Here is a 12,380-nt window from a genome sequence, read left to right as displayed (position 1 = left end):
CGGCCTGTAGCTCAAAGGCTCAAATTTTATGAAAGTAGGGCATCGACCAAATAGGAGCTCCTCATTATTACAGCCATTTCACCCAGACTACAAAGACACTCACAGTTCCATGGCTAGCTTGATATTCAGTTGTGTTTTGGTTTTGTGTTGGTCCACCTCATAGCTAACATACTAACCATCATCCTCTCTCTCACTCATTGTTCCAAATGCCAAACCATTACACTGACAGAACTCTGGATCAGGACAATTACTTCATTTTCTGTCATTTCAGGTGTCCAAGTTTTGGAAATTGCGTAATGTAGGCAACTCCAAAGATTAGAGGAAAAAAATGAATTAATGAAAACTAATTTCCTCCACCTTTTGCCTTTATGGTGGCATAAATTGACTGCATATGCACATGCAGTTATTATTAACCATTGCAAAGGACTATGGCCAGCCTCGTATTCTGGTAGAACCAAGTGTCATGCTATGCGACTGTAATGCTGAAATGTGACCAGACCTTCGTCGTGTTGTGTTGACAATTAATGGTCGCCCAGACAGTAAAGACACAGCAGAGACTTCATTCTGGCATTAGCGGACGCTATTCTTTGTTATAGTCTTTGAAGTATCCCAGCGGGCAAGCGACGCCCATACTGATGGCACCGCAGATTTATGAAGTGATGGCAACAAATCGATAGGTAGAATTATTTACTGGTGGGGCTCCTCAGTGTAATGGGCCAACTGTAGACAGGACTGTTTGTTTCTTGAGTGAGGAGGACCATGCACTTCCTACAGGGACTTAACATTAGTTCCATTGAGTGAGTCGACCATCTGCCCACCATTAACCCCAGAACCCTCCTTCTCTTTACAGGCTGGACAATTTGCTTAATATGGCCTATGGCGTAAAGAGGTAATTAAAAACTTCACCCAATGCCAGATGTCCATGTTGACTCAATGATTTTTCAATATCGTTTTGTTTGTTGTTGTTTTTTAGTTTGAGTTTACTTGTATTTTTGCAGTCACCTTGCATTTAACAATTCGTTCAAGATTACCTGCATTTTTGGTTCCTTAAGTTGTTTGGTTTCTCCTTGTCAGCTTAAGTTGGTTACAAACCACCTAAGGACTTCAAATATATCAGAAAACAACCTTTGTTTTCAGTGGAATTTGCTTTCTTTTGGTTGAGAGTCGTGCTGGTGTTGTTTGGATTCTTTTGGGTCGTTTCTGTCTCTTGAATGGATTTGTTCTCTGGTGTTAAGCTCTTGGTTTCTAGGTGTGTTTTTATTTCTACTGGATTCAGGTTCTCCTGCTGTACCCTCATTGTACCTCGACATCAGCCTCTGTTTAGAAGTTAATTGAGCAAATATTAACACTTTATAGTTCGTTAATTGCTACACCAATATAAGCCAACCCTCTGTGGGAAAGATACACATACATATGTTTATGACAAAATTATTAATTACCTCAATTGCTTTTGGCCATACTAGTGAAAGATAACATAGTGGTTGGGATTTGGGATGAGGCTGGATGAACCTGGATCCCTGCTGGAAACAGGAAATGCTGTTTCACTGCAGACAGCTCCAGCTTTGCTTGGCACTGCTCTGCTCTAATTCCTTCCTTTTGCCTCCATGTTTCATTTTGCATTCTCGCTACCATAGGTGTTACATAACCCAGAGCACCAGCCACTGTGGTGATAGATGTTTCATGTACTGACGGAGGCATCTTGCATGTTGCAGGCACAGGGGGACACCGTCTGAACTCAGCTTTCCAACAGAAAGAAAGAAGTTTAGCTTGAGAAAGAAATGTTCCCCCAGCCACAAAATCTGTGTAGGAATTTGGAATCAATTTGCAAAATGGCCCTATGACAGTAGAGTAATATCCCCAGACTTGCAGGCTTTTAACACCTTCTTTGTCCATCTAAATAAGAACCATTGGATTACCTCTCTGTAATGACTGCTGTGAAAAAAACAGGTGCTCCCTTTATGACTTAACATCATTTTCTAAAGGTAAAATAGTTTCTGATTCAGCCTGATTGCAATTGTGTATCACTCAGCCAGAAGAGTATTTCTGTGATCTAAGGTTATTATTTGAAAGCAAAGCGAAGAAAGGTGTTAAGAGCTGAAAATGGTTGGCTTTAGAAAGGACAGAATAGATATCTGGTCAGCCACACTGTTGCTATGCAACCCCTGGTCTTCAGTAACATTGGTTAGTGTTTGGTACCACTCTGATAGGTATGCTCACACACACACACACATGCACATATTGACACACATGCACATACAGGCACACTCACACTGTAGCTCTGTTAGCAAGTCCCCCTCTCACTCTCACAATCCTCCTCACATACTCCAGCGTTTGCATGCATATCATGCACAAGAACACAAGGTTTTCTGAGCCCAGCAGGAGAGTCTGAACGCATCAGCATACTAGACAAGGAGTGGATGTGAAGAAGCCTGTAGAGATCTGCCTGCTTGGTGCTGAAGAAAACACTAATCATGTAGAAGCACACGAGACAAAACCACATTTTTAGCCAAGAAAGATTCCAGTCAGATTTGTGCTGAGAGCCACTGTAGTTACTGAGTCGATCACCTTTAGAGCTTTAGATTCACATCCATACCAACCACAACGGCCATCAGCGTACTCTGCATGACCAAAGTCATGCAGGAAGGTCGTAGCGATTGTTGCCCATATATAGTCAGGAGAGGAGGGGGGGTAGGGGGGAGAGCAGGCAGTGAGCAGTGCTATCGATCAGTGCCACAAGCTCTGGAATAGAACAGAACAGAACACCCTGCAGACTGCGGGAGGAGTGGGAGGAATACGCTTTGTGCCTTAATGCCACTGGGCTGTAAAGTGCTTCCATTTTCCATTTAGTTTGTTCCCTCTCCCTCCTCCTCTTCCTTAAAGAAAGCCGGCTTCTCTGAGACAGCTGCAGCAAAGCGGAAATCTCAATTAAAGTACGCCCAATAATGCCTACTGTATAGGCGTTTCTTAGAGAGAGGTGGCAGAAGAAATGAACCTTTTTATCTCATTTACCTTTTATTTAAAAGTGGGGGCATTTTTTCTCCTTTCGCTTTCCTTTGAGCGGAAAGGCAATTAAGTGTAGTCAACTGAGAATTCAAATCTCTTGCATCACAAGAAAAAGGAGAAGATTATGTGGCAAATGAGAACAGATTTAGCCGGCTGTGTGCATGATCTTTGATGAATTTCTAGAAACGGTTTAATTCAACAACTTCCTGCAATTTAGCTCCTAAAGGAGCCACTCGAGCAGATACAGAAAAAAAAACCTAGTCTGCGTCTCCTTTGGCAGAAATACATCCCATCATGCAACTCTGTCGTCATTCCTGACAGGAGGCCTTTCAGAAACTAGAAGCTCAGAGAGGATTTAGTGAGGGCTTTGCAGACACACACACACACACACACACACACATATAACCGATGTAGCATGTTCAGTACATAGACATACAGCACATCCACATACAATATCCATGTAGATTCATCCTAATTGAGCTGAGTTGGCAGATCAGAGTCTTTGTGGTTTGATTGTACATTTTAGATCTAACTTTAAGATTTTGTAATCGTAGAGGTGAGCAGGATCAGAGGAAGCTTTTGGAGATAGAAGGAGGGTTTAATGTCAAAATGTTGAGGCTGTGCCAAAAATAATTCTTCAGTGACAGCAGGGTGGAGATGTGTTTTAGTAGCTTTATCATCATCTCATGTCCAATAGATCATTCAGATTTCACAGACACTTAACCTGTGAGGTTCAAACGTCTTCTCTTCTCTCTCCCCTCTCTTCTTTCTGCTCTCCCTTCCTGTGTTTTGTCCCCTCCGCCTCCCCTCTCAGGTTCTCCCCCATCACTATTGACAGCATGACCAGCCTGGTTGGCATGAACATCCCCGGGCACACGGGCACCGGTTGGTGCATCTTCGTGTACAACCTGTCCCCAGATTCAGACGAGAGCGTGCTGTGGCAGCTGTTCGGGCCCTTCGGCGCGGTCAACAACGTCAAGGTGATCCGTGACTTCAACACCAACAAGTGCAAAGGCTTCGGTTTCGTCACCATGACGAACTACGACGAGGCGGCCATGGCCATCGCCAGTCTCAACGGCTACAGGTTGGGCGACCGCGTCTTGCAAGTCTCTTTCAAGACTAACAAGACACACAAGTCCTGAACTTTAAAGGGTAGAACAAGTTGCCCCCCCGACTTTGTCTGCTCTAAAATTGCCCCCAACCCCCCACCTCCACTTGTCCCTTACCCCCCTCAGTCACAATCTACCACTACCACCTTACTACAGCCATCCAACACAGTAATCTCAAACGCCAACCGGAACACAAAGCAACCGACAAAACCATCCAACAAATTGAACTAGAAATGGCTTATATTATAACTTTGGACCTATAAGCCAATGTTGCCTAAGTATTACAAAAATGAAATGATGAAAATGTCCATGAGTTTTTGGAAGCTCCTGTGATAATGCAGGCTTCTCTTTGTTGTATATTCTTTCTGTTTGTTGTGGTTGTTCAAAATGATTTTTCTCTTCTGTGTAAACAGTAGCAAACCCCCGTATCCCATTATTTCAGAGAAGAGAATGTCCTTTTTAGATCGAAACCCTTTTCTCAGTCTTGATTCAGGATTTGTTTTTCTTTTGTAAATCCGGATCCACTGTCGTTAGTATTGTATACCTCCCCGTCGACGAAAGGGAGGGGGCTCTTTTTTAAATTGGTGAATCATTCATTCATTTTTAGTCTGTATTAAAAACTCCCCCCTATCGATTATAGAAGGGATTCTGAGATCCCGCAAACTCTGATGTAGAAAAAAAATGAATTTCTAACATTGTTTTTGTTTTGTATCTCAAACAAAAACACACAGTATGTCTTTCCTCACAGGGGTTCAGGGAGACGGGAAGAGGGAGGGGATGGGTTAGCTTTCCTGATGACACGTTCAGTAATTTAAGAAAAAAAAAATAACACACTGTTGCCAAAGAGAAGATCTCTTTGCTTGAAAAAAATGCGTTTAGAAAAAGATAAAAATAAAGAGAAAGAAGATCTATTTTTATAAATGATAATTAAAATAATAATTATTGAAGAATTTTTACAAGAATCTGGATTTGAAAAAAAAGAGAAAAATATTTTGACTGGCTAACTAGGGGGGGCCGGGGCGGGAGGGAGGGGCACCACCTTATCTTGTTCGTTCTGCCGTTGGTACTTTATAGGAGCAAAGGTCGTTTGTTTTTTGGGAATCCTAGTTGGCAATGATTTTGTAGACGGAAGGTTTTGTGAAAAGGGATGCAAACTAAGGCAGGTGATTTTGGTAATTTTTCACATATGTACTAGTGCATAATTATTCAACAGCGATACCCAAAAGGGAAGGGAGAGGGGTCTGTCCAAGGCCGAGAACCATCCGTAAAGTCCAGAGCCCAAAGCAAGAAGTCCCTTTGTCCACTTGTTTTCCTGTTTTGCCATCAGTCTATATGGGATATTGGTAAATAGATATATATACACACACACATACAGACATACACACACACACGCACGCACACACAAACAAACACAAACACAGACATCTATCCATTTAGAAAGCATACTATACATCATTTTCTTCGCTCTGCGTTTGTGAACTTACATTTGAAAAGAACTTCCTTTTAGCGATCAACAGTAGGTGCTATACTACATTAATCACATATCTTAAATATCCAAGTTTGTTGTTCTATGTGTTGTTTAAAGAAAAAAAAATACTTCGATGTTGGCATTGACTTGAGCTGCTGTTCTTTGTTTATTTGTTTATTGTTGGCCCATAAATCTGGTGAGACTATTTCTTTGCTGAATAACCAGATAAATGAATTGGGGCCTTGTAAGAATCACTGAACAAGTTTGGGTTTACTTACTTTTTGTTTGGCTTGCTGACTTTTAGGTTACTTGCTGAGCGTGAAATGTTTGTCAGAATTTAATAATGATTAGCTAGTTCTGTTAGTCTAGATATTTGTTTCCCTAAAAAGGATCTATGACAACTGTGTCTTTATTTGCTGTGTACAAATAGATGATATATATAAATATATATAGTCTACATTTGTTTTACAATATCTACTGTACTCTCTGAGTTGTCACTGTTCTTTTGTTTGAGCTTGTCTTTTTCATATGACAACTTATTATGAAGTGGTGGTTCAGTTACTTAGAAAAACTTGTGAGGAAAATGTCCAATTGTTGTCATGTCGCTTGTGGAGAAAAAAAAAGATCTGGATTATCTTTAAGTTAACTACCGCGGCAAAAGAAACCGAACAAATGCTTAGAATATAACTGTATCTGTTCATTTACTTCTCTATTTTTAAACTATTTATTTTTCTATTTATTTGTATTTATTATGTATTTATTGATTAATTTATCTGTGTATTTATGTATTTATTTGTTTCGTTGTCCGTGTATTTGCGTGATTCTGGTACAGGGAGGGGGGCGTTTCTGAGCAAAAGGGAACAAAGCGACTAGTGGAGAGGCTCTTCCAGTAGTCCACTGCACTGAGAGAACTTTTAGTACGTTTGTGCTTTGTACCAATATATCAAAATTACAATATAAAAAACCTAAAAGTCAAGAAAACTGAAAAAAATGTCCGGAGGGTTGGGGGACGCTCTTCCCTTATTACTAGAAACAGTTACTCGCTATGCATAACCTAGTTAATAGTTAAATTTGCTATTGCTTTTTTCTTGTCTTGTTAAAATGAAATCTTTAGATCTTTTTCAATAAAGTTTAGTCTTAATAGAATGTTATAAACAGTCGTTCTGGTTCAATATAACCTGTGATAAGTTTGTGTAGTTCTAAAAGCCACTCCGTCCACACCCTCCCTCCACTTACTACCGCTTTGTGATGAAACCTTATGCAAAAATGTGGGTCTGAAAGCATAGTTTTCAGTTTTCAGCAAACATTTTATATAACATTCAGCTCTTGGAGGCTTGGGCAGAGACATTTTAAGGAGCAAAAATTGCCCATTGTTGTTTGAGGGTCATTCATTGCACTGGACTAAAAACGGTCAAAATCACTGAAGAGTCAAAACTTATTTTTAAAAATATTCATCATGTTTTCAAATGACATACCAACAAATCTTTAAAAATGATATAAATTGTTAGCAGCTGTTGCTCTACGTAAAAGAAAACTCTGGAGGTATGAAAAGGGATTGTACCGATTCTATATTTTATATACTCTAATATGATATATATTATATATTTTGAGAGGTGAAAGGTAAAGGGAATGGTTCCAGACGTAAATACAGAATTGGATTTTATATTTGTTGATAAGACTTGAAAACATGAAGGAGGTGTGTGGAGAACATTGTAAACACTCAGACGCATGCTCGCATCTTACATCTTCTCCCTCACACACTTACTGTCGGTCACCTGACAGGTCGGGTCATCTGACATCATCGCCATTCTATCCAGTCATCATCTGCGTGATCCAATCACATAGTGTTCTAACTTCATAACGGCAACCACCTAACTAACCAACCAACCAACCAGACCCCTTCATGCTCCCCACTGCTGTTGGGAGTTTGAATTATGCAACGACCCCAGTAGAATGTTGTTCTGATGTGTGAACTTATTTCCTACACTGTATGACTTTTGAACTCTTACGACGCGTGCCTGTGTTGCGTTTAGCTCCTGTATGCACGTGTGTGTGTGTGTGTGTGTGCGTGGGTGTGTGTTGATACGTTTGCGAGTGTGAGAGCATTCATTCCTCTGTATGTCGGCGTGTGTATATTGTGTTTGTGATTATTCACGACGGTGTATTTGAGTCTGTTCAGTGTACACGTATACTATTGTGGGTGTGTGTGTGTCTATTCCCGTGTGTGTGTGTGTGTGTGCGAGTGTGTGTGCGTGCGAGGTGGTGAGCATATGTGCTTGTTTTGTATGTTTATGTGAACACGTGTGAGTGCCAGTGTGCGTGTGTGAGTGTGAGTGTGTGTGTCTGTGCATGTCGGGGTGTTTGAAACATGGGGCTGTGTCACCTCGCTCTATGCCCAACCCCTATGGCTCACACCATCCCCTGTAGCGCCTTATAGTGGCAGCCTGCCAGTAGGAACAACGCAGCCAGTAGTGGAGGAGGGAAGGTGAACAGAGGAACCAGGCTCTTTTTGTCAGTTTTCATTTTTCCTCCTGAGACGTGTTTGTTTACTATCTGAAAAATCTATAAACTAAATCTTTAAAGACAAAAAAGACGAAAAAATGTTCACAGGGCCCCATGACCGCGGCTCTCTCTACTCTCTCCTGCTTATGTTATTACTTAACAATTATCAATGATGATTATTATGATTATTATTGCTATTATTCTTAGTATTCTTATTCTTATTATTAATCCAATTACTGCGATGAATGACTTCATGTTATCCTTGCTAGTTTAGGTCATTTCTGAAACTGGAAACAAAATAAAAATCTTGCTGTAAATGTTTGTTTTTTCTTTTTCATAAAACTGTTGTGTTTGAATTATTTGTACTTTTGAATGTTGGGACAATAAAATGAGGTGTTAAGAGCTTTGATGTTTCTTGTCATGATATGTAGACGCTTGATTTGGAGATATTAACAATTCAGTTTGTAATATTTGGTACATTAAGGGTGTAAACTACAGACACTCAAGATCTCAAATTAGCAACAACTAGCAGAATAATCAATCTCATCTGTTTACTACGACCTTTGAAATAGTCGTGACCGTGAAGCGCAGAGCAATAACAGTGAAATATAAACGGCACGGCTGACCTCAGTTAGTCCTCTGAGCTGCAGCCAAAGGACAGAGGGGAGGGATGGGTGAGATAACACTGCCCCCTGCTTCTCTGCCACAGGAACCAAGACCTCTGTGCTTCTCTCACATTAATCTGTGGGGAGCAACATGCTTTATGTCTCACCTCAGATTTTTATTCCTCACAAAACAAAACACAACCGGTCGCCTCAGAAACGGCCAGAAGCTAAGACTCAAATGCATTTCTAGAGGAAGGAACGCCGCCGCCGCCGTTGCCGTCGTGCTCAGCGCTGCAGCAGACCACAGCTGCTCATCAATATCAATGTTCAACGATGAAATTACCCAGTAATGTCCAGTGATGTGAGCCCGGCTTTACGCCTTTATAATCCAAATCAAATCGGGGAGCATTAGCGGGGTTGTGGAGGAGATGATGGTTGTTAAAATGTGATGTGTCCAGCCAGCCTCGTCTCTCCTCTTCTGTTGTTAGCAACTTAATGAGCCTCCACTCTCATCAAGGCAGAAGAAGATGGAAGAACATGAGTCACCGTGCGCATCTCAAGTCCCCTTTGAACCGGCTCCTTAGGGATTTAAAGGCATAAGGAGTTCAATAAACAAACGATTCAGACTTTGGTGTGGTGAGTCAACGTACAGACGGAAAATCACTAAATGTATCTGGCAGGCAGGATGTTTAAATCCTGAAGGAAGTCTCTTCACACTGAGTTGTTGGATTTAATACAGCTCAGTTCTCACCATATTCTGTCACCAGGTGCAACCATATGATACTGCCTCTCAGTTTCTATATAAACCACTTTTCATCTGCCTGGGTGAGAGCTGATCACACTCGCTCCATGGTGTGAATGTCAGCATCCTGCCGCGCTGTGATGTAGACGCTAGTTCTGCCAAATGACGAGCATGAGCCTCACAGTCGGAGGCATATTATTCGATAAGGAGCTACTTGTCTTTGACTAATCTGAGAAGTGAAACGTTTGCGGCGGGGAGTTGTTGTTGCCCTCTAGCTCTCCTTGGTAACATTAATGGGATAACTCTGCTCGGCCTTTGTCCACTTTACACACTTCACAGCCTCAGCCAAACATACTCCACTTCACTGAGCGCTATTACAAAATCATGCAGCACACACACCAGCATTCTTAGGCCTGATATGAAATGATGATGTGTCAATGTTAACCAGTTTGTGCCGCCTGTACGTGGACATGTGACCTCGAGTGTCATTTAAGGATTCAAATATTGAACTATTTGAATATTCAGCAGGTAAAACTGATAGATTTAAAGTACCTTTGAAAATAATAATAAGACATTCTTCTGTTTACATGAATACAAGCTGCGACAGCCACTCACGGCCCGTTTCCAACATGTGAGTGTTGCCTGACCTGGAGGGAGATAGACTATTTGCTGTATCCTTGTACACACTCACTTAAAGCTCGACTCCAGAGCTCATCTGTGGGGGAAGGAGCTGTCAAAAATCATAGTAAACAAATAAACAAATGCCACTTTACTATTCAAGTCTGTAATTAAATGCAGTGGGCCAAATAAATATGTAAGACTTCGTTAAATAGATTGGTGTGTGTGTGTGTGTGTGTGTGTGAGTCATTATTCTACCACATTAAGTTAATGGTTGATTGATGATGGCTGATTGGCCAGTCATTTCCCAATGCTGGTTTATTGATATCATGGCATGCAGGTGTAACTGATGAAGTGATATGTACAGTACATTACACACACACAGACACACACACACTCCTGTATAAACACACACGCTTGTAAAAGCCGTATCCAACTAACTATGACAGCTACTAAGCCAACAAAGGGTTAAAGACGCTCTACATGGATGCTGAGGAGTTTCTAGCGTTGGATTGTGAACACTCAGAGAGGAAGCCACACACAGCGAACACCCGGGAATCTGTCACAGCACCCGACTTGTGCTCTCTCTCTCTCTCTCTCTGTAAGCGCTAGAGTGTGAAAGTCAGTATATTGGTATGCAGCCAGTGAGAAGAGAGAGTGGAGGATTTCCCCCCTCAACTTTTGTCGCCGCAGTGAGACGTAAATAATGATCTATAAGGTTTAGAGTGAGAGGGAAAGTGGTTTGCAATCACTTATAATCACAGAATGTCTGCTTTCCACTTTACTGCTCTACTGATTGTACACAGCATGGATGTGAGACAGTAAACTATGCAGCAGCCAAGGTTAAGTTCAACCACATTTAGGACTTCTACATCCTCCTAAGTCAAGTAAAATATAACATCATTTACTGACTGAACACAACTCTCAGACTAGAATGTGATCCAGGCAATGAATTCATCTCTTTAAGCATTAAGCCTGTGAATTAACCGAGCCTCTAAAACAGAGAAGAAGGTCAGACGAGTCAAAACTGTTGGTAACACAATCATCATCTCTCATTGACTCCAGGCCAAGGATTTCTCAGACGGCGTCTCTGACGCACAGCCTTGACATCGGACCAGCGAGTGCACTCGAAGACGAGTCGAGCCCGCGGGGCAACGCAGAAGAAGAAGACGAGGAAGAGGGCCAACAAAAAAAAGATCAAGCATGTCTGATGAACGGACTCCTTCCAGATGCGTCTCAGATTGAGGCTGTGAGGTCAGGAGCAGCAGGGGGGGAAGTCTCCACATGGCAGACGCCCTGCTGGGTTTGTGTACTGAAAGTGTGTCTGGGACTCGTCTGGACCGGCTCCAGTATTAATGGGTGTTCGGCCTAAGTGAGCCGCTTCCTTGCCAGCAGTATTACACGGAGGCGCGGCCCTCGACTCTCCTGCTGCCCCGAGTTCAGCCGCTCACGGACGTATTAGAAGAGCTGGAGTTCATTCATTCATCAAGCGCCGACACACAGGCGGAAAATAGCTTTTACACTACTGAGGAAAGTTAATCTAAGGCAACAGGACTCGCTGGTAAAGGCTTGAAGATTGGGAAAGTCTTCTTCAGTTCTGACCGACTGGTGAGGAATCCCAGGATTTAACCTCTGAGGAGTCGTAGTCAGGGTCGTTGATCCTCCTGGTAAGTCATAATCAGGGTAGTTGATACTCCAACCTCTGACAAGCATTAGAGGCAAGTGTGAACACATGACAACAAATATAGAATGGACCATTTAAATGTGTATTTATTATTGAACTAGTGTGACATTGTTTCCTTTTTCAGTGTGTGTGTGTGTGTTTGTGAGCATCTTTAATTGTGAATGTGAACTATAATGAAGTTCCCCTCCCTTGAATGGACCTTGTGTGCTGTACTTCTGTTGTTAGAGTTTCCGCCTCTTGCTGGGAATTCAATTGAAGAAGAGGAAAGGAAGCTGCATCCTCAAACGGCCTGGACTCAATGCTGGAAAATGGCAACAACGTTCCCAAATTTCCCCGCTCGCTCCGCATGTTTTTCCCAGTAAGCAGACTCTATGTGGCCACTACAGAACCTTGGCGCCGGTATGCGCTGTATTTGTTTTGGCTGTGACAATCTCTCTTGTGGTTGTGAAGATTGGGAGTCTGGCATCTTTTTTTGTTCTCAGGCTGGGATTTTAAAACAGTAGTCCTGACAGTGACGAGGGGCTTTCACGGCTTCAGACGCCCGCCGTCGCCGCGGCCAAAATACCGATGTTTTCAGATCGGTAATGATGATTACAGCAGGCGGCGGCCATCGCAAAGGTATTGTTAGTGTGTGTGCTTTGGCGGTGTT

General features: G+C 42.1%; 1 protein-coding gene across 3 annotated transcripts in view; it reads left to right on the top strand.

Annotated features, from left to right (window-relative positions):
• The window catches only part of elavl4 (ELAV like neuron-specific RNA binding protein 4), a 64,455-nt gene extending 60,290 nt beyond the window's left edge, over positions 1 to 4,165 (top strand). For all 3 annotated transcript variants that reach the window (XM_076153266.1, XM_076153268.1, XM_076153267.1), the window contains 2 exons: positions 851 to 889; positions 3,818 to 4,165. In XM_076153266.1, coding sequence (XP_076009381.1) covers positions 851 to 889; positions 3,818 to 4,145 — 367 coding nt within the window. In that variant the 3' untranslated portion in view covers positions 4,146 to 4,165. The remainder of the gene's footprint in view (positions 1 to 850; positions 890 to 3,817) is intronic.
• The last annotated feature ends 8,215 nt before the right edge of the window (positions 4,166 to 12,380 follow it).

Source organism: Genypterus blacodes, unplaced genomic scaffold, assembly GCF_046128005.1.
Source record: "Genypterus blacodes isolate CSIRO-AG114 ecotype Tasmania unplaced genomic scaffold, CSIRO-AGI_Gbla_v1 ptg000058l_1, whole genome shotgun sequence".
In the NCBI taxonomy this organism is placed as follows: domain Eukaryota; kingdom Metazoa; phylum Chordata; class Actinopteri; order Ophidiiformes; family Ophidiidae; genus Genypterus; species Genypterus blacodes.
The sequence above is the reverse complement of the archived record's forward strand: the minus strand, read 5'-3'. Positions and strand labels throughout refer to the sequence as shown.